The sequence below is a fragment of the Lentinus tigrinus genome (assembly GCF_003813185.1).
Source record: "Lentinus tigrinus ALCF2SS1-7 unplaced genomic scaffold L226scaffold_38, whole genome shotgun sequence".
Classification (NCBI taxonomy): Eukaryota; Fungi; Basidiomycota; class Agaricomycetes; order Polyporales; family Polyporaceae; genus Lentinus; species Lentinus tigrinus.
In genome coordinates this window covers 12637-32678 of record NW_027137947.1, presented here as the reverse complement: position 1 = coordinate 32678, position 20042 = coordinate 12637, and the positions used below count along the sequence as shown (strand labels likewise).

Sequence of the window (20042 nt, the reverse complement as noted above, 5' to 3'; positions counted from 1 at the left end):
AAAGCTGCACGTAATTGACAAGATGGGTCTCTCAGCTGAAGCGTTTCAAGCCAAGAAGGCGCTAGCTACGATATCCTCCCTTCGCCTGCGTACAGTCGTGCCCACCGAACGCTAACGTGGCAGACGCTGAACTCCAACTCCAAGCTAACCTTGAGCAGTAGCAATCCGCGGCATGCCGGACGAAGGTTGCGTAACCGCCTGTAACTCCGGCGGGGAAGGAACTTCATTCGGGGCGCCTGCGAAGCGTCTCCTCGTTTCCGCTGGGAACCTGCCCCAAAGGAGCACGCAGGTACGCGCCAACATCTGCAGAACGGTCGGAGGTTAGTCTTTCAATTGGCGGAGATCCCGGGTGTCAAAGTTATTGAAGCCCTGATTACAGAGCGCTATTCAGCCCCGCAGTTACAAGGACGATACCATTCACGCTGGCTATCAAGATCCAGATATCCATGGGGAAGCACCCAGGGTATGGTACCACCTAACGTCACGAAGCCGGGGAGGGATATAAGGCCCTGCGCTGCCCCCATAGCTCGTCAGAGTCACCAACCCACTTCGTACAATGCCCGGCCTCATCAAGTTCCCCACCTTCCCCGCAGACGTGCCTACCCACCCTCTCCTCGTGATTGACTACACGCTGCTGAAGGCTGGCGATCACGACGAGCTCGACAAGTTTTGGAAGGCTGCCACGGAGCTGGGCTTTTGGTAGTAAGTCATCACATCTTGTACTCTACGGATTGACTACAGTGTTCATCCCAATGCTAGCCTCAAGAACCATGGCATCGACCACGAAGTGAACGCTATGTTCGACCTTGGGGCGCAGACCTTTGCCCTTCCCGCAGAGGAGAAGGTGCCGTACAGTTACAAGGGCGACGGCAGCTCCTTCGGGTATGCTTACTCTCCCCGAACCGCATGAGACGCGAATTTCACGTTAATCGTCAGATAGGTACAAGCCCATCGGGACGAATGTCATCGACGAGAAAGGGACCCGGGACACGACGGAGGCCATGGACGTTGCTCAGGACGATGTCCTCGCCTACCCGAAGTCGGTCCACCACACATACCCGGTCACCGTGCGCGAGAACATGAACTCGGTCTTGCGGCCTTTCGTCGAGAAGTCGATGGAGATCAATATGTACTTCCTGAGTATCATGGACGACAGGCTCGGCCTCCCACAGGGTACGCTGGCTGGCTTGAACAAGCCGGAGGAACCGAACGGCGGAACCGTGCGCCTTATCCGCGCTGCGCCTGCGATTACCCCGAACGCGCAAACCTTCGTTACGGCGCACACGGACTTCGGCGCTCTCGTATGTCTTTGACTCAGAGTCCTGGCGTTTGTCTTTTCTGACCGGGATGCGTAGACACTCCTGCACAACCGTCTTGGAGGTCTGCAGGTCCTCGTGCCTGGTGTTGAGACCTGGCAATATGTCAAGGTCCGTCGTATATCTGTTGATCCGCTCTTGCTGATGCACTCACACCTTCGCAGCCGCTTGAGGGCCATATCATCTGCAACATCGGCGATGCCCTCCACTTCTTCAGCGGAGGGATCCTGCGCTCAAACATTCACCGTGTCATGTACGTCTTTACCGCTATTTTGTTCCCAACAGATCTGAGTAATCGAGGTGTCATCAGCCCGCCACCCAAGGAGCAAGCCAAGCTGGAGCGCTGGTCGCTCGTCTTCTTTACGCGCCCGAACTTTAACGCTCCCCTGCGCCCGCTCTCCCAACACAGCACGATCATTGCGAATGCAGTCGTCCATGCCCCCAACCCGGGAAAGTTTGACACCGGTATGACTGCGGGAGAGTGGCTTGCCCATCGGAACGCTGCGACCAGAGCGACCAAGTACAAGGTTCGTCTATATGGTCAGGTCCTTGTTATTCGATCTTTGATTGGGGCCTGCAGGACCCCAGCACTTGGAAGGCGAGCTTCAAGGGTACCGAGGACCGGGAGATCTTGGGTGTCGTGGAGAACTAACTTATCATTGGTTTGCTTGGAATCCTGCTTGTGTAGCATCATACATCACGGACAGTGTACGGGAGTGTACAAAAGAGAAGAGAATCAGAGGTGCTTGACCTCCCCTTACTGCCAGTGCCAGACTAAATTTCGAACACCCATCGCTGGTCTTCCGAGCCCGACGCCTTCTTCACCACGACCTGTGCATTTGTGAGGATCGACCGGAACGCAATGGCTATCCTGCGACTTACGCGGCGCTTGCCCTTATCATCGGCCACGCTCAGGACCAAGTCGGTATCAATGAGCCGAACCCTGCAATTATAGTTTGGTCAGCAACTGCCGGCATGGCTAATGCCGAAGTGACGTACTCGAAGACATTGTCCTGAACCGCCTTGAGCGCCCACGATGAAGTCAAGTCCAAGCGGGCAGGAGTGCGACTCCCGACGACCTCTTGACCATCTTCAGGAGGCCATGCGACGGTTGCAGAAGAACCACTGATGGTGTTTGTGAGGATACGGAACTCCGTCCCAGTGAGCACGGATATCGTCCACTGTTCATCATAATTTGTCTTAGAATTGCTCGTGCAGTTAACAAGCCACTGACCTTCTGATGCTCGTCGTCGACAAGCAAGGGGGTATTATCAGTCGAGTCCCCGCCCTCCACGGAGAGAGTATAGTTTGACGACGCATGTCGGATGCGGTACGTGCCAGGCGCGAGGTTGTGCGCCTCGTTGACCACCTTCGCCCTCGCGATCAACGGCGGCAACTCGAACACGAACCACACGTCGAAACGTTGATCCGCCGGGTCGCCATCTCCCGCGAGCCACGCTGGGGTCATCATGAGCATCGACGAGAGATGATGCCTCAAAGCATATCTAGACACGCACCATGCCACGGATAGTCAATAGTATCGTTCTTGCGCAGCAACGCAAGCCCATCCTTGTCCGTGCGCCACAGTGGTCCATGCTCGGCCATCTCGGGCACAACCAGCTTCCTGTACTTCTCCTTGTCAGGGTGCGCGGGGTCGAACTGATCATCGGGCACAGTGGCCCATGCCATCCCGCCCTGTCCAGTACCGTTGACAAGGCAGGTGTGCAGCTCACAGAACGACTGGTCGGTATGGTTGTGGAAGCCGGCGCTCACCCCGACGCCCGCGGTCCATCCTTGGATGTGGCAGACGTGCTCGTCGGTGTCGTCGTTGTAGCGGACGTGGAAGCCGACAAGGTTGTAGAACTCCACTCCCTGTTGCAAATTTTTGAGCTAGAGTGGAGAACAGTAATAGACGCATTACCTTGAAACGTCCATTCGCCCAGGGACGATCCTCAACCTTAACCCAAGGGAAGTCCAGTTGGCGGACCTCTTGCGGGAAGTAGCTCGGGAAGATATTGTGGGCGACGAGCTGCTTCATGTCGGAGTACGGCGGCGTTCCGGATGTGTCCGACTTGTGGAAGATGACGAAGAGTGCGCCTTCGGCGCCGGTATGGACGTCCCTTGAGTTGACGAGGACTGAGACCTGGCTGAATGGATCTGCGGCCATGGTGCGCTCCACATGTTTGCCCTCTTGGTCCTTCCATGTCACTGTAAGGGACGTCAGCGCGCGAGCACTCGAACGTAGAAGACTCCAGGGCAGAATGAGCACATACATCTCCCCGCGATAATCTTGACCCCGGCTCCGGCGTCGAGAGCGTACTTGCTGTGAGGAGGCACAACCGCAAGAGACATCTTGCGGCCCGCGACGTCCAGGAAGCTGACCTCGTCTGCGAGGTGGGTGTTTGTCGGCCTGGGGACTCTAAACACGACCTCGGCATCCAACTTCTCTGCTGTAATCGACGAGGAGACGTAGGCGTTCACTGCTGGGTTCGGGGACTCGAAGTATCCGGGGACCGAATAAGAGATAGTGGCAAAGTCCTGGATGCGAGACAACGCTCAACATTGGGAGAGGAAGGCAAAAGTGTAGACGATCTTACAAGCTTCTTGCCCCCGCGGCATAGCAGGTCTGCGACAGCGATTCGCGCCGCAGAGTTGTCGCTCAGCTTGAACTTCGTGAACTTGCCCGCATGCAGGTCGACAGCTACAACACGTGTCGTCTTCAATGGATTGCAAACTCTTCTGCTTTCAGGCGCAACTCACGCTTGTAACACCAAACTCCGGTGCGCTTCCAGGACGGCGGGTCCGAACCCATAAGCGCGACAAGGGTCTCTTCGACGCCGTCATCGTCGATGTCCGCACACGTCACGTAGTGAATGGATCCAGTATGAGCTTCGTTAAGTGGACCGAAGTCCTCGAGAACGTGTCGCGTCCACTTAACGTCCTGCAGTTGATTGCACGGCGCATCCTTGTCTTTGACATATACGGAGACGTGGTTGCCGTGGAAAGCCTGCCGGGAGCCAATTTGAATACGACATGTCAATTTCCAACTCTGTATTATCGCCCACCTCGCAGCTCGCGACGTAGCCGGCAGAGTCTCCGTGCACCCGAGCAACATCCACTACGTAGCAGGTGAGCTACCGAGGACGGTGAACACAGCGATGCACTGACCGGACCCTGAGCCCCAAAATGGATTGCCCGGTTGCTGCGGCAAGCCAGTCCCGATGTTCTGATATGTCCACTTTCCGACCTTGACATCGTACCAAAGCAGACTCACACCCTCGCGTCCAGCAAGGAGGACCTGGTCCAAACCATTGTTCGCCCCAGGAACGACTGTTGAACGTGAAAACGCAGCAATGTCAGTTGGTCCTCCAGTACGGCCCAGTTGACTGAACCTACCAGTTATCTCATGAACCAGCCGAAACGTATCAGGGAAGGCGACAGACTCGTCCCACCCCTTGCCCTCGTCCTGATCGGGCGCCTTCGGGTCGTCTGGCGCCGTCCATACGATCATGGGGGCGGGCGTCGTGAAGTCGTCCGACTTGACCACGATCGGCGCTGCAAAGACTTGGACCTTGTCCTTGGTCGTGAAGTGACCCGCTGTAGTGTCATGTGTCAGACCAGCCTCAATGACGTTGATACGAATGGAGGAGGCTCCACAGCGATGAGGACGTACTTCTGATGCGGTGCATTCCTGGGCTGCGGCCGATGAAGCGGCCGGTCCAATTGGACTTGGTCGGGTCACCGGTGTTTTCGTACCAGTGGACCTTTAGAAGCGCATGTGTCAGCGTGAAGATGGAGTTCTGGTAGAAAGAGAGTACTGACGCCGCGGCCGTCCGGCCATATGTCATGTAGTGACGGACCATTGCCATCAGTGAGGATAACTGCGTCACGTTGTCAGTAGAAACCCTCGCACAGCACAGGGACATGGATGCACCCACCGTCATTATACTTGTTTCCAGTGATGTCTGCGTAACTGATGCCCGTCATCAGAAACAAACCAAAAACAAATCGGAAGGTATAACCTGAACGCGACTGGGAACCAGAGTTCGGTAATCACCGTCTTGGGCCAGTCCTTATGGCCTACGGTAGTTGACCTATGAAACAGGAGACTCAGAGTCAGTGAATGATCGCACAGGAAGAGCGTAGTGCACCTACTTGTCGCCATCACGGCGCGGGTTGATGAACATCTCAATCTTGCTCACTTCGGTGGAGGTGCCGAGCCCATGACCGACGAGGTTCTGTCCGCAAGTATCGTCGACATGGAATGGAAACGCCTCGAGCCAGTACCCGTCCAGGCGCGTGCTCTCGACTTGGTTTTTCAGGAAGGGCTGCATGGTCGAGAAGAGTCCTGAATCGAGTCACCGGGGTGTCTGGTCTTCATGATCCCGATGAACAGCCAAGTTATATGTCTGGTTAGACGATGTTCGTCGAGCTCTGCAAGACCTTGTGAGCATTTGCGCTCTTTCCGGTGACGTGGAAGGTGACGTACGGGGTAGTGTAGAGCCCATACTGCGGCTGTCAGGAGTGAAGGACAGCGCTAGTACCATGGCCATCCCAGATGGCGTCAGAAGGTGTTGAGCTTCTACAAGGAGATCGTCGATGGAAAAGTGGACCCTCGCGCCTTCTTATCTGGACCATACGGAACTGCATTTGAGGCATCTGAAGAGCTTCGTATGCGTGCCTATTCAGTCTGCCTTCCGGCATAGCTCAACAGCCGCCTTCTTCTTGACGACATCCGCTGGCACGGTGTCCCGGTGATACAGGGAAGTACTCCTATCCAACTCCAACGCCGACACGTTAGTCAGCTTCAAGAACGAGCCGTATGACATTAAATTTGCTGGGACGTCGGTCTTGCATTCAAGAAGGGTTGTGTTGAGGTCACGAGAAAGTAGAGGGCCGAAGAACGGCTGTCTGAACGCCTGAACACGAGGTTACCTACCCAGCGTCGTGAGAGCGAGGGGAAAGCACAGTGAACGTGTCGTTTTCTTGGCTGTTTCGGATATCCACTCGGGCGGTGTCGATGCGGGGCGAGTCAGGCGACGTGAGCATCCGATGTCAAGGCGGCAAGGCCCCGGTTGTCGGATTTGCTGGCGGTGTCACCTATCGAACTGTATCCACCATGACTCGGACCGACGGAGTTCGGGATTGTAGGACCTGAGCAGCAGCATAGAATCTTTCCAGATATTCTGCAAATTCAAACGAGATTTCCACCAAATCAACGATTCTGTATGCAAGGGGAGGGATGGAGGAGTGTTGTTCGGCGCCGGTTATTCCGCAGTTTCCTTGAAGGTGGCTGTGCCATTATTCCCACACCTAACTCTATCGGCAATGTCCGGGGGCTTGCAAGAGAACACGTTACGGTAAGTATCTCTCCTTCTCCATCTCCCTCGGACTCATTCAGCTGGTCAAGAACGAGATTATTTTGTAGCATGGGTGAGTGACTTATGAATAAGTATAGACAGGCCTTTGAAATTCACATATCCAGAGTCACATATTCCCGCAGTACTTACCGCTCAGACTTACTGCACTTACCCTCTACAACCGCTCCTGGCGGAGGATGGGTAATGCAGGATGGCATGATCGGACAACCTTCCCTTCCTCATGACGCATAGTGCTTTCCGGATCCCACTGTGACGCTAACGGCGCCAACGCGCTGTCAGAATACGACACGGCAGAGACCCACTTCCATGAATTGAGTTACGGATCTTGGCACCGGCCCATGCCACGATGACCTACCTCACCTCTAGTCATCCTTTTGAGCGTTTCGTACTCTGCGGTCTCATATCGCGCTAGAGAAACGGACGCGTACGGCTGCTAATAAATACGGGGACGATGCCCGGGGTACACAGAGCAAGCCCCTCTTTGCCGGCTTTCACAGCTTGAATCCACACTTTGCACGCCATGACTCTCGACCATCTCCGTGACAATGCGACCAAGGTCAATGTCCCGAAGAACAACAATCCTGCCCTACAGGACTTTGTGGCCGACGTGAGTCACGGTGGTCCTCCACGTTTCACTTCTTGTCAGTTCTTCTACTCACAATCATGTCTCTAGGTGTTCATCGCTGGCAGCGGACCCATTGGGTCCACGTACGCCAAGCTTCTCGTTGAGGCCGGGTACAACGTCAGTTTGATGATGATACTCCACACATTCCGGCAGTCTTGACTGATATGTGCCTACTCAGGTGATCATGTGCGAGATAGGCGCAGCGTGAGCACACACGAGGGCTTCAGTGCGACCGCATATAACTTACACTGCGACTATAGTGATAGCTTCCGCGCTACGACCTCAAAGGATGGGACTGGGTAAGTGCCTTGCTACAACCTTCGTGTCCACTCGGATTCTCAACATCGTTCCCAGAGAGGCATTCGTCCCCGGAGCGCACAAGAAGAACGAGATTGAGTACCAGAAGGTTAGTTGTCTTCCGTTGGGTCAAGCACGACGCTGATTCACCGGTTTTGCATTCATTAGGATATCGATCGTTTCGTGAAGTGGGTAGATTTTTCAGGGCACTATGTCTCATGCTTTTCCATACTGACCGGCTCGTCACCGTATCTATACAGCGTCATCAAAGTTTGTGAGAGCGTCTCATGCCTTAATACTTTACCTAACATTCCAAACGACAGGGTGCTCTGAGCACTGTCTCCGTGCCCGTCGAGAGGACTACTGCTGACACTTTGGACCCTGCTGCGTGGAACGCCGAGTGAGTTTCCCTCACACATTCACGATCGCTCTCCTTCTAACGTTCATCCCAGTCTTACAAAGCCGCCTGTCACTAACGGAAAGAACCCGAAGCAAAGCGTTTCTGGCAATCTCTCTGCTGAGGCTGTCACCCGTGGAGTCGGGGGCATGTCGGTACGGCGCTTCCACCTTGCTCTCTCCGACCACAAGCGCTGACTCCTACGCTAGACCCACTGGACGTGCGCCACTCCTCGCTTCCACCGAGACCTTGAGCTTCCGCGGATTGTGGAAGACGAAGAGCAGAACTACCAAGAATGGCAGCGGCTCTACGATGCTGCAGAGAAGCTCATCGGAACCACCGAACATGCGTTCGACCGCTCCATCCGGCATACGCTCGTCCTGAGAACGCTTCAAGACGCGTACGAGCAGTCTCAGCGACTCTTTAAACCGCTCCCACTGGCGTGCCACCGCCTCGCGAACCCCGCGTACGTCAATTGGCATGCGGCTGATACCATCTTGGAGCACATCTACTGCGACCCAGAGAAGCGCAAGCGCTTCCGGCTGCTGACGAACCACCGTGTCACGCGGCTGGAATTGGCTCCTGCTGATGAGAAGGAGAATGTGGTCGGTATCGCGGTGGTCAAGGACCTGCTCAAGGACGCGAAGGATCCCGGTCCTGACACCTCGTACATCAGCGCCAAGGTCTTCATCGTCGCTGCTGGAACAGTTGCTACGCCTCAGGTAAGCGTAGAACGATTGCACTGACTTGCATTTGGAAATATGTAACTTACGCGCACGCAGATCCTGTTCAACTCCAAGTTCCAGGTTCGTGACGAGAACAACGAGGTCACACCGGACTCGCTCATCCCCAACTTGGTGAGGATACTCTTTTCACTCATTTTGCACGAAAAGATACTGACAGTGAACTTCTCCAGGGACGTTACCTCACCGAGCAACCGTAAGGGTTCTATACTGTGAAGATGGAGCCATCCCGTTGCTCACGTCTCGTTCACAGGATGACGTTCTGCCAGGTCATTCTCAAGCAGAAGCTCCTCGCTTCTGTTCCCGAGAACCCGTACAACCTCCCTTGGTGGGCTGAGAAGGTGCGCATTCCACAGGAATGTGGTCGCTCAACATCTCTGATATACTATGACTTCCGCAGGTCAAGTACCAGCAGACCCACCATCCCGAGGACCCTCTCCAGTGTAAGTTGGATGCATACTTCATCATGTGCCTCTTACTAAGTCAAAACAACACATTCCTAGTCCCGTTCGACGATCCGGAGCCTCAGGTCACAACTCCGCTCTCCGTGGATCACCCATGGCACACCCAGGTAAGTATCTCACTTGCCCCGGGCCCTACGCTCCCCGTGCACTGAGCACCTTCCCACTGTCCTCAGATTCATCGCGACGCGTTCTCCTACGGAGCTGTGGCCGCGACCATCGATACACGCACGATCGTCGACCTGCGCTTCTTCGGATACGCCGAGCCCCGGGAGTCGAACGAGATCCGGTTCGAGAAGGACATTACCGACGGGTACGGGATGCCCCAGCCGACGTTCAAATTCTTCCTCTCGGACTCCGACAAGGAGCGGGCAAACAAGATGATGGAGGAGTGAGTTGTTTGTTCTGTTGTCTTCTTGTCGTCGGAAGGTGCTTACGGGGTTTGCTCAGTATGTGCGATGTTGCCTTGAAGATCGGCGGGTTCCTTCCGGGGTCGGAGCCCCAGTTCATGGCACCGGGATTGCCGCTTCACCTGGGTAAGCATCGCCTCCTGCTTTTGTCGGGATGCCCTCTGACATCGACATCATTTCTCTCTCTCCCAGCTGGATCTGTACGTGCTGGGTGAGTACAGGCTCAGCCTGCACCGTACACTTCGTACTAAGGAGCGACTCTTGACAGCCTAGACCCCAAGACACACGTCGCAGACACCCACTCCCGCGTCTACAACTTCAAGAACCTGTACGTGGGCGGGAACGGAGTCATCCCCACAGGCTTCGGAGCCAATCCGACGCTCACGTCGATGGGCTACGCCATCCGCGCTTGCAAGTCGATCATCGAGAAGCTTGAGGCGGGCGAGCTGTAGATGGATGATAGGACGAGACGAGACACGGTTGAAATCCCTGTACGATAGGCACGAAGCAACTTGTACAAGTACATATCCGGCAGGATATCGGATCTGACCTGCTGGCTTAAGCATAGCTCTGCTGCGGAATCGGCGTATCTTCAGTGCCTGCGTTCTCCTTCCACGTCTCTGGGCCCTAGAAAGACCATGTTAAGAACCACGATCCGGGGTGCTCAGAACACTTCTCTCACGAGTAAGCGGCGTAAGACTATAGAACACGCACCTTGTAATTCGCTACCCTCCGCGTCCTGAACCGGCGCGAGGTCCACTCTTGTGCTGTCTCCCCGGTCTCGAACTTCCCCGGAGGTGCGTTCGCGACCGCTTGGGCGATCTGCTCGCTGTGCTCAGATTGGGCGCGTAATATCACGCTATCGTTCGGCCGGGTAAAGTAGACCAAGGACCATCGCTCGTACTCAGCCTGGTTCTTGGGCGGTGGCCTACCAGATAGGGTTAGTGCGGGAGAAAGGGCAAAAAATCGCGCAACGATATGCACGAACACAACACGGTGGATACTCGATCGGAGGATCCCTCCACTGAAGATGTTCAATGCATCACCAATGTTACAGATGGCGTGGCCGGGAAGTGGCTACGGTTTCAGAGGTGTCAATAGAAGGACGATTCGGTCCTTGACAGCGATGGCACATACCTTGACGTAGTAGAACCTGTCCGACCCTGGAGGTAGGACTTGCAAGCCCCCTAGTCGGTTGTGCAGTAACGTCTGAGTCGTCTATGTCAGCGCTTGACTTCCGTCGTCGACTGGGAGGTAGCCTCACCAAAGAACCATAGTCTGTGTGAGCTGCAAGGAAAGGCTTCTCTTCTGAGTTGCCGAGATGCGGAGGGGAACGAATGATCCGGGCAATGCAACCGCTGTGCTCCTCGACTTTGTGGAACGCGGCCAAGGTGCCCTTTGGGAGTCCAAGCTTGTCATTGAAGACGTCGATGAGGAAACGGTTGATCTCGAGGGCCTTTTGGACGAACGGCCTCACGATGTCTTCCATGCGAGTGTTAACCGGAGAAGGATAGGTCCGGTGGATGGGTGTCGGCCATGCGAGCGCGTCGTCCTTGGAGATGCTGAAGAACTCGGTGACGTCGCGTGTTCCACGGTTATCCATAACTTGCGCTCCGGCAACTTTGTACCTAGTGTTAACTGTAAGTCTACAGAGCTCGACAGGGCTCGCTAAAGCTCACCCGAATGGGAATCCTTGGTCGCCTAGCTCGTACTTGAGCTTCTCCTCGAGAGGGAGCGCTATGATATCCTGGCCCACATCGAACATATGATCCACTTCGTCCTCGATGTCGTAATTCTTCAAGCTTCTGTATATGAGCGAACGCAACGACGGACAGTGGGCAGGGTGCTTACTACCAAAACCCGAGCTCGGTTGCTGCTTTCCATAGTTTCGCTACTTCATCCTCGTCGCCGGCACGGACTAGCTGGTAGTCAACTACCGAGAGAGGATGTGTAGGGACGTCTTCTGGGAAAGGCCGGGCGATTGTTAGTCCCGGCATGGCCTGAATCGGTACTATATAGGACGAGAAGGGTAGTCAGTACCACATGCTAGATGCAGATTAGCCTCTCACACCTGCGACGATCTCTGGCAGACGAGAGTGTTCCGAGAAATCCTCAATCGTCGCGGAGACGAAGGGAAACCGATGACATGGGAGACCTCCCTGCGCTAACATATACCACTAGGGAGGCGAGGGTCCTGAGAAGATGGTTAGCAATCATGTCGCAAAGAAAGAGTCGGATGGTGCAAGAATTCTGATACCGTGACCGACTTGTGTGCGGGACATGAATAGGCACGTGAGAGAATACGTCGTATACATAGTGCACATTGACGCGCTTGCAGGCTTCTTCCTACCCATCCAAGGAGCGATCGCCAAGGTCTAGAGCGAAGGCGGTATTCTTGACACTGCATTAATTCCCCCGTCTTGCGGTCAGAGGGGTCGGAAAAGCTGATCGACGCGAGACTCGTTCAAAGGTGACATTCGAAGCTCGGAATACACAATGGACAAAGGGCAAATGTTGCGTCACACGATAAATGTATAATGGCCCAAATTCAACTGTGGGACTCGACTGGTCATTTAAATGGCCTTAGCGGCAAGGTAATCGAAATATCCGACGCACCCTCTCCCTACGTGAAGCCGTCAGCCGTCTTCAACGGTATTGCCTCGACGGCATCCTCAGGATACAAGCCCGTTCCAAGCATCGCGCGGGTGAAAGGACGGGCACGGTGATTGAAGATCGCAACAGCGACCACTCGAAGACCGGTCACAGAGTCCCGGATGCGCTGCGCCAATTCCTTCACGTCCAAACCTAGGAGGTAGCGCTCGGCGTCGCATAGAGGCTCGGTGTACCTGCGAGTGGATTGACGGTCTGAGCGCAGGTACGACCCGAGGAACAAGCCGAAGGAGCTGATCGAGAGGGGAGAAATTGCCTCGATGATCGTGTCCTGACAAGCATACGTGAGCGATGTCCCAGAGCTTGAGGAAACAGCGATTGACAAACGCACCAGCATGACCCCCACGTTCACTTGGTCCGGCTGTAGGACCCCACCGAGGCAAAGCGTGAACTCGAGGCATCGTAGCTGAGAAAGGTACGGGCGGCGAAAAACAGCTGTGAACCGCTCCGTGAAGATGTTCGCGTCGAACCATCGAAATCCCAGGTATTCCGGTCGGGTGTTGGACAAGACCGCACGTAGCATCCTAGTATCCATGTAGTTGCCCGAGATCCGGAGCTTCGTGACTGGGCAGGTGAGCCCTAAGAGGTAATGGTCGTCGAGCGTGGCGGAGCACGTCTCGAGTGAGTTCCAGGTACCCTCGTCGGCCTGTGCGAAGATGTTCAGATTGCGGTACTCCGCGTAGGCTCGGTAGTTCGGTCCGAGTACCTGATCCTTGACTTCGTCCGGTATGCTGATGCACAAACGAGCAAGGTTCGGGAAAACGCGCACATAGTCTCCAGTCATGGGTAGATGCAGCTGCTCCAGCTTGATGACACGTACGGATGGAAACCGCTCCTCGTACGACTCGTCGCGGGGCGACCGGATGTCGCAACCTTTCCCGAGGAGAAGCCGGAGCGAGTCTTGCGAACCTCGTAGCAGTTTAATCGGATTATATACGATCCTCGTGCTTGCCTCGTTGTCCTCTGTGAGCATTTCGAGATCGGCGGAGACGAGGCTTGCGCGCATGCCTCGCAGCAGTGCTCTTGAGTGCTCCCCGACTCCACCCAGGCTGAGGTTTCTGATCGTTCTCAAGCCCGCAAGAGCTACAACGAGGTCCGGATGCGAGCCAAGAAAGTATTCTGCATCGTCGATCTGCAGGTGGGTTATGCAGAGGTGACGAGGAGGGCGGTCGAAGAAGCTGACGAGCGTTTGCGCGACTTCGTTCGAAAGCGCACCCGTGGAGATGTGCAGGCCATGCGCAGCCAGGGATTCCGACGATCCTGTGAGTGCCGAGAGAACAAACGTCATCAGATCACTTTCTCTCGCTAACGAGAGGATCCGGGTGTGCACTGCGTCGGCTCTGGATGCGTCCACTAAGAAGAGTCCTGGCATTGTGACTGTTCCCCTGATCACGTTTGTATGCCAGCAAGACCTACAGAAATTCGACTGTGAGCTGTGAAGAGAAGCGCAAACATTACGCCACCTACCTGGATGTGGCGATAATACGTGACGAAGCAGGAAATGGGCAGAGCTTAGGTTTGAGCACTTGAGTGTCATAACCTCAAAGGCCTTTCTTGAGAGCAATGAGGACTTTGATCTCTTTTGAGAAGGCCTATCACAAGCCAAATAATCAGAAGCCACGCAAGAAACTGGGCTTAATGACCATTGATCGTATTGCGACGTTGACGTTGATGAGTTTGAAAAGGTCATCCGAGTCCTAACAAATCCGCTACTCTGTCATATTATATGTAGAGAAGCGTGGGTGACACTGATAGTGCATAGTGCTCGAAATGATAGCGATGTGGGAGAGAACGAGACGCAGTGGTGACGGCTTTCGGAAGGCGACGGACGTACGGAAAAGCCGATAGTGAGGCGCTTATTAAAGCCGCTCAAGCTACCAAAGCCAGGATGTTTACCTGTACTCTCCTCTACTGGGACACCACGACCATGACCACGGCCAATATTACTTCCTTCTCAGAATTCGTTGACCACTCTGACTACGCTACTATCATACTCAAATTCTCCGCTCGAGTCTTGCGTCAATGACAACTCCCGCGCTCATCAAGAAACCTAGCAAGCTGGACGACTGCGTTCACGCATCCACATATCAGTTACATTGAGACTTCCTGAACTCACGGAAATAATGACCTCACGAGGTTATTATCAGACAGTAAGCTATCTCCGAGTTCGTCTGTTTCAAGTTGTCTACCGTGTACTCCACGATGCTCACTCCTTTCGCATATTCAGTGCGTTCAAACCTAGTTTCTAATGGCGTCTGAGTACATGAGATATGGCACAACCGTCACTCGTGCGCGTCAGCAGAATATGCATTCCCCGCGGTTCTGTCCACCTTCCATCCGGAGTTCAGGAGATCCAGAAGATACCGTCGGGTCTGTCCTTTCCTGACTGGTCAAGGGATTCATCACATCCTCGGAACCTCCATCGTACCATACATCTACCCTACTCCAAGCAGCGCGCACTGCTGGGCCGACCTGTCCTCGTGATGTCATGACTTGAAGAAGCACGGATCGTATCACCAAGAAGCGACGCCCAGAGCGTCCCGAGCTCACCCTGGGAACAGAATGTACGGTCGCGGGAAGCGTGAATCCCATGGAGACTGCGCCAGCCCGCTCCCTTTGGACGCTCGCTTCAGACAATCGCGCCCAGGTATAAGAGGGCGCGACTAGAGCGCTGCGTTCAGCCGTACTTTCCCCGCACATTCTTCTCTTCTCGCTCTTCTTCATACACTATCTACACGTCCATCATGCCAGGTCTCTTGAGCCTTCCCCCGTTCCCTGATGACGTTCCGACGCACCCTCTCCTGGTCATCGACTACGAGCTGATCTTGAAGCGCGATGAAGCTGAGATCGACAAACTGTGGAAGGCGGCTACAGAGCTCGGTTTTTGGTAGTAAGTACTCACGCTATCTCCTGGACCAAATATGCGCTCACAAGAGAGACATTAGCCTCAAGAACCACGGAGTTGATCAAGAGGTCGACCAAATGTTCGAAATGGGCGCAGAGACCATGAGACTCCCCATGGAGGAGAAGATGCGATACGAGCAGGGCGACGAAGGGATGTCATTCGGGTGAGCCCGCCGGCCACCTGCGACTTACCTCACCCACTGATCATGTGTCTCCACCGTCAGTTACAAAGCTGCGGGAGCAAACGCCACAGATGAGACCGGGGCGCTTGATACGGTCGAGTTCATCAATGTTGCGAAGGACGACGCGCTCGCGTGGCCGGGGAAAGTACACCGCGAGTACCCGTCCGCGGTGAACGCGCGGATGGAGTCTACGATCAAGCCGTTCGTGCAGAAGTCGCTCGAGGTGAACTACGCGCTACTGGACGTGCTCAATGATAGGCTCGGGCTGCCCAAGGGAGCTCTGGCCAAGCAGCACCCACTTGAGGAGCCGAGCGGGAGCGAGTCGAGGTGCATCAAGAACCCACCTAAGCCGGAGGGCATTTCGGAAGAGAAGGCTGCCATTGGGGCACACACAGACTTCGGATCCTTGGTGAGCACAAGTGATACACTTGACATAACACTCGCATACTCAGAATGCCCTGCCATCAGTCATTCTTGCACAACCGACTTGGCGGACTCCAAGTGATGGTTCCTGGTACGAACGAGTGGCAATATGTCAGGGTACGCACCTGATACTGTGAAGAGCCCAATCGTTCTACTTCTGACCAACCCCGATCAGCCGATCCCAGGACATGCAATCTGCAATCTCGGGGACGCCATGACGATCTTCAGCGGCGGCATACTCCGGTCGAACCTCCATCGCGTCGTGTATGTCTTTATCCTATCTGGAGCTTATGCACCACTGACATATCATTACATCCAGTCCTCCGCCGAAAGAGCAAGGAAAGTACGAACGCTGGTCGCTCGTCTTCTTCACCAGGCCGGGCAATTCCGTTAAGCTGCGGCCGCTGTCGAACCAGAGCCAAATCATCGCAGACGCGGTAGCGAAGCTTCCGCCCGGCAAGTACGACACTGGGGCGACTTCCAAGGACTGGTTCATGAGGAGGATTAAGAACCAGCGGATCAAGAACAGGACGGTATGTCGTGATAATGATCACCACTAGCGGGGTGCCCTGACGTTAGGCTTCTAGGGCCCCGAGACTTGGCGAGACAGCAGGGGGACAGAGCACAAGCCCTCGGCGTACTGATTCGGTGAAGTAAGCGTTCAATCTTTCGACAAAACCTCCAGGTAATATGCAAGATGTGTACGAGTAAATGATGACATAATCAACAGATATGCAGCTCTGCAGACTCCTCGGCCTAGTTGTGATGCTCGTCCGCTCACATCATGCAAGGGCGTGATCCTGACTCACCTCAATCCCCAGCCGTTTCATCCGCCGTCTCAGATCGGACTGCTCGAACTCCTCAGCGACCTGGAACATCCTGTTTAGCGCGTTCTCGAAGTCCCGCCGATTATTGAGCTGAACCGGCCCATCGCGAGCTTCTGCAACGCCTCACCCCCGCGATCGTGATGTCGACGATCGTGCACATGTCCGGGTTTGACTGCGCCTTATCGATCAGCACGGTGTTCTTCTCCACCTCCCTCTGGGAGATCGTCATGCCGTCGTCGAGCTTGTGCGCCCCAAGTTCCTTCACGTGGCCACTGGCCGGTCACGATGGCGACCTCGGAGAGCGAGGTTTTTGCAAGATTACTCGGCTGTCCGTTGGATTTCTATAGGGGTCTATAACATGTCGAGGCACAATATCCAGGAAATTCTGGTAATCGCATTTCAACGCGTCCGCGACGCGCGCGTCGCGGTCCCCCTGCTCGAGGGCCAGTGCCGTATTTTTTGGAGGATATAGCAGATGCTCACCAAGGCGGACTCGTTGTTCGAATTTGCATATTGTCTTGAGGTCGCCCTCCGTGTGGATAAGGACACCGAGGAAAGTCCGAGCACTAATTGCTTGGTACATGTTCGGCCCTCTAAAGTATATGGCAGTATGGACAGTTCGGTATTCGATCCCGGATCACCGGGCCACGTGTCATAGCCATCCCGTCATGATGGAGTTCTACTCCCCCTCGTGCCTCAATACGAATTTACAAGCTTGTCGGATCAGTCATCCAAAAAGCGAAGTAAATCGGTACGTGCATACGCTGCCATTTGGCAGTGTGTAATCACTGTATCAAACGGCTTGTCGATACTGGTTCTTCTTGAAGACCTGAAGGCCTGACAGCTTTACTTTGCTCTCGCCAGCCTTGAGCACTGTATTGATCAACTTCAGTGAGTTTCAATCTGTCATGGCTCTGAGTCCGTGATATAACTCATTCCGAGACTGATAGATTGTATGCAACAACCAGCTCGGTGGCACATCCGCCGGTCGCGGCCTCTTTTGCGCGGGCAATCGCACTCCGAGTCTCCAGCGCACTCGGAACTAGTCAACCGCAGCGCCAGGGATCTAAGGTGCTCCAGAGCTCTCCGCCGCTTCTCTTGTGTCCATGGATGCCGCACCGGCTTGGAGACAAAGTCATACATCTGCCACACTATGCACACACGGCATCACCGCCACATCAGTACTTCCCCGAATGTCTTATTTGTCTTATTTGGCCAAATAAGACAAGATAAGACGAATAAGAGCACTCAAGCAATAAGCTAAAGCACAGCCACCAGCCACTAAATAAGACCCCCAGAGCCGCCGAAGTTTTGACATCCACAACGTAGACAGTTTTCATTGCATGGCCTTCAAACTTTGTACAATGAATGATCAATGCATAATGTACCACTGTGCCAAGTTTCAAAAAAATCGGAGATGGTGAGGAGTCAGGGTAGTGCGATCTCTCCCCCCCTATAACCAAATAAGACAATAAGACAAATAAGACATTTGGGGGAGTACTGATGCATAGATCTCGTCCAAAGCCGCGGTCGTCGGAGTATCCTGCTTCTCCGGCGCATCCGGCGCAAGCTATTTCCCTTGCAGAACGCAATACACCTTGTCTGTTTGCTGGTCAAGTGAAGGAGGACCACGTCACGTCCTGAGCTCTGCGTCTTCCTTCGTATGCCCTCCAAAACGTACCTAATTCCGTGTAGTGGGCTCCTGTCCGGTTCGTGATGCATCAGTCCTCGCAGCTGTGATTGTACACGCCATCTCATATTTGCACCCTTAGGCCCTTTTAACACGGCCCGCAGAACGAGAAGATGAAGAACGGGGTCCGCAATTTAGTCCCAAGTAGAAGTCCGATAGGACACGGCCCATGTGTCGGCGTGAGGTGACAAGATTCGACTCAAGCAGAGAAGCCGTGTCCAATGCATTCCCATTTGGATCGCGCAATTCCGCATTTAGGCCCTCGACCTTCGGGAGAGAATCCCATGTTTCGTCGTCAAGTCGAGTCCCTGTTTTCTCTGTCGTTTCAGAGCTTATTGTGGACGCAGCGTCCACATAACACCGTAGCATAACGAGGGGCGCGGATACCTGTGACGATGACGAACGTGCCCCCGGAGAGTGAGTACAACTCAAGTGCTTATCAAAAGTTCACCAATCGATTGACCATCCTCTTCAGGCATACTTGCCCGTCCCCCCGGACTACTAGTATCAGACGTGGACATGCGTTTCCACCTCTTCCATAACCCGGTTCAGATCAGCAAGGTCCTCTCGCTACAGTGCATTACAAGACTTGCACGCGGCGCAGAATCCCGTCACGTTCGCACATGAAACGCCACAAGGGCACATATGGAACGCCGATTGCCCATCCTCCATCCAACGATATGGTGCGATAGTATTTTTTGAGAAGCTTCCCTCACGACACCCTTCTTCCCTAGACGCGTCGCCTTCGTCTGATACATTATCGTCCGAGGCCTTCGCGGAACGCTGGTCCTCATCACTGTGACATGCCGGGATGTCGTGTATTGGAACTGACAACGGCCTGTATTCCAGTGCATCCGCTCGCCGCCGACTCGACTACCCAGAGATAGACTCGATTCCCACCGGGAACTCAACAATACCCGTGTTCAAACGATAACCTCCGGAATGGTTCCACTATTCTCTTCACGTGCGGTATGCCCTTCTGGATGCGCCGATCTAGAGAACAGGAGGACATGCACGTATCCCAGCTGGAGTGCACTCGGGATGAGGGATAGTTACGAACAATGCTCATCTCTACAATTGTACTCGAGTACTATACGAGAACGGAACTTGACGTGATCTTTTTAAGGACAGCAGCTCTAGTTACATCAATGCACGTCGGGACCCCTCTGACTTCAAAACAGTATGACCAAGCCCACGCCTGTACCAGGCCTAGATACAGCCCCTTCATACATATCTTCCAACCAACAAAAACCTCGCTATACAGGAGTCGTAAATACGGACCAGCTCTATCAAGCACGCGCATTTCATCTCTTGGTATGGGGATACTACCTCAGCCTCGGTCCAAGACTGTGCCAAGCTCCGCCCTTCTGTTTGTGCGCGATGGAGTAGGATGGACACCGTCTCCAAAAACGAAACAACGTCCATGGGAGGAGGCGACCTTCCGATGTGTCCCAGCGAAGTGCTGTCTGAGGCGCCGCCTCGACGTCCAACGGTTGTACAGCTGGAGCTGCCTGTGATCAGGGACACATGGCTGACGGAGAAGCTCCTCATTGCGTGCCGTAGCTAGATCGGCCAGGAAGAATTCGCGCAGGTTTGGAGTGGAAGGCTTGGGAATGCGTGCGCATTGTGGATCGTGACGGGCAAATAGTTGTCGTGAGGGCCTAGATACGAGATTATGACGAGATGACGTAGAATCTAAAGCGCACTATCGAGCAT

The 20042-nt window shown here is 54.5% G+C and overlaps 6 protein-coding genes across 6 annotated transcripts; 3 read left to right on the top strand and 3 right to left on the bottom strand.

The window, feature by feature from the left end:
- The first annotated feature begins 78 nt into the window (after positions 1 to 78).
- On the top strand, positions 79 to 2147 carry L226DRAFT_229191 (Clavaminate synthase-like protein). The gene is made up of 8 exons (XM_067673070.1): positions 79 to 320; positions 392 to 702; positions 760 to 882; positions 941 to 1301; positions 1356 to 1427; positions 1481 to 1569; positions 1627 to 1843; positions 1897 to 2147. Exons 2-8 carry the CDS (start codon positions 557 to 559, stop codon positions 1966 to 1968), a joined length of 1080 nt encoding a protein of 359 aa, XP_067530865.1. The 5' UTR covers positions 79 to 320; positions 392 to 556; the 3' UTR covers positions 1969 to 2147.
- L226DRAFT_562837 (uncharacterized protein) lies at positions 1768 to 5650 on the bottom strand (the record flags this gene model as incomplete). Its single annotated transcript, XM_067683526.1, has 17 exons — positions 1768 to 2147; positions 2199 to 2259; positions 2316 to 2497; positions 2551 to 2774; positions 2834 to 3188; positions 3238 to 3524; positions 3590 to 3854; positions 3914 to 4017; positions 4077 to 4323; positions 4382 to 4434; positions 4485 to 4646; positions 4713 to 4913; positions 4990 to 5080; positions 5139 to 5197; positions 5255 to 5289; positions 5315 to 5410; positions 5472 to 5650. 17 exons carry the CDS (start codon positions 5648 to 5650, stop codon positions 2091 to 2093), a joined length of 2658 nt encoding a protein of 885 aa, XP_067530864.1. The 3' UTR covers positions 1768 to 2090.
- A 1372-nt stretch (positions 5651 to 7022) lies between these two features.
- Positions 7023 to 10213, top strand: L226DRAFT_514549 (pyranose 2-oxidase). Its single transcript, XM_067678418.1, has 19 exons — positions 7023 to 7304; positions 7371 to 7439; positions 7501 to 7526; positions 7583 to 7621; positions 7677 to 7728; positions 7788 to 7807; positions 7880 to 7889; positions 7943 to 8019; positions 8072 to 8171; positions 8226 to 8738; positions 8799 to 8873; positions 8933 to 8955; positions 9013 to 9100; positions 9160 to 9202; positions 9263 to 9330; positions 9397 to 9611; positions 9671 to 9756; positions 9823 to 9841; positions 9899 to 10213. Exons 1-19 carry the CDS (start codon positions 7218 to 7220, stop codon positions 10080 to 10082), a joined length of 1794 nt encoding a protein of 597 aa, XP_067530863.1. The 5' UTR covers positions 7023 to 7217; the 3' UTR covers positions 10083 to 10213.
- Positions 10094 to 11799, bottom strand: L226DRAFT_514546 (Clavaminate synthase-like protein). Its single transcript, XM_067678417.1, has 8 exons — positions 11702 to 11799; positions 11482 to 11641; positions 11310 to 11432; positions 10895 to 11258; positions 10768 to 10839; positions 10619 to 10707; positions 10345 to 10558; positions 10094 to 10257 (listed from the first exon to the last, which is right to left on the bottom strand). Exons 2-8 carry the CDS (start codon positions 11625 to 11627, stop codon positions 10189 to 10191), a joined length of 1077 nt encoding a protein of 358 aa, XP_067530862.1. The 5' UTR covers positions 11628 to 11641; positions 11702 to 11799; the 3' UTR covers positions 10094 to 10188.
- A 438-nt stretch (positions 11800 to 12237) lies between these two features.
- L226DRAFT_514543 (uncharacterized protein) lies at positions 12238 to 13588 on the bottom strand (the record flags this gene model as incomplete). The annotated part of the gene is made up of 2 exons (XM_067678416.1): positions 12238 to 12571; positions 12632 to 13588. The coding sequence occupies 2 exons, from the start codon at positions 13586 to 13588 to the stop codon at positions 12254 to 12256; spliced, it is 1275 nt and encodes a 424-aa protein (XP_067530861.1). The 3' UTR covers positions 12238 to 12253.
- A 963-nt stretch (positions 13589 to 14551) lies between these two features.
- L226DRAFT_538937 (Clavaminate synthase-like protein) lies at positions 14552 to 16603 on the top strand. Its single transcript, XM_067681592.1, has 7 exons — positions 14552 to 15190; positions 15246 to 15368; positions 15429 to 15795; positions 15855 to 15926; positions 15985 to 16073; positions 16129 to 16342; positions 16397 to 16603. The coding sequence occupies exons 1-7, from the start codon at positions 15045 to 15047 to the stop codon at positions 16451 to 16453; spliced, it is 1068 nt and encodes a 355-aa protein (XP_067530860.1). The 5' UTR covers positions 14552 to 15044; the 3' UTR covers positions 16454 to 16603.
- The last annotated feature ends 3439 nt before the right edge of the window (positions 16604 to 20042 follow it).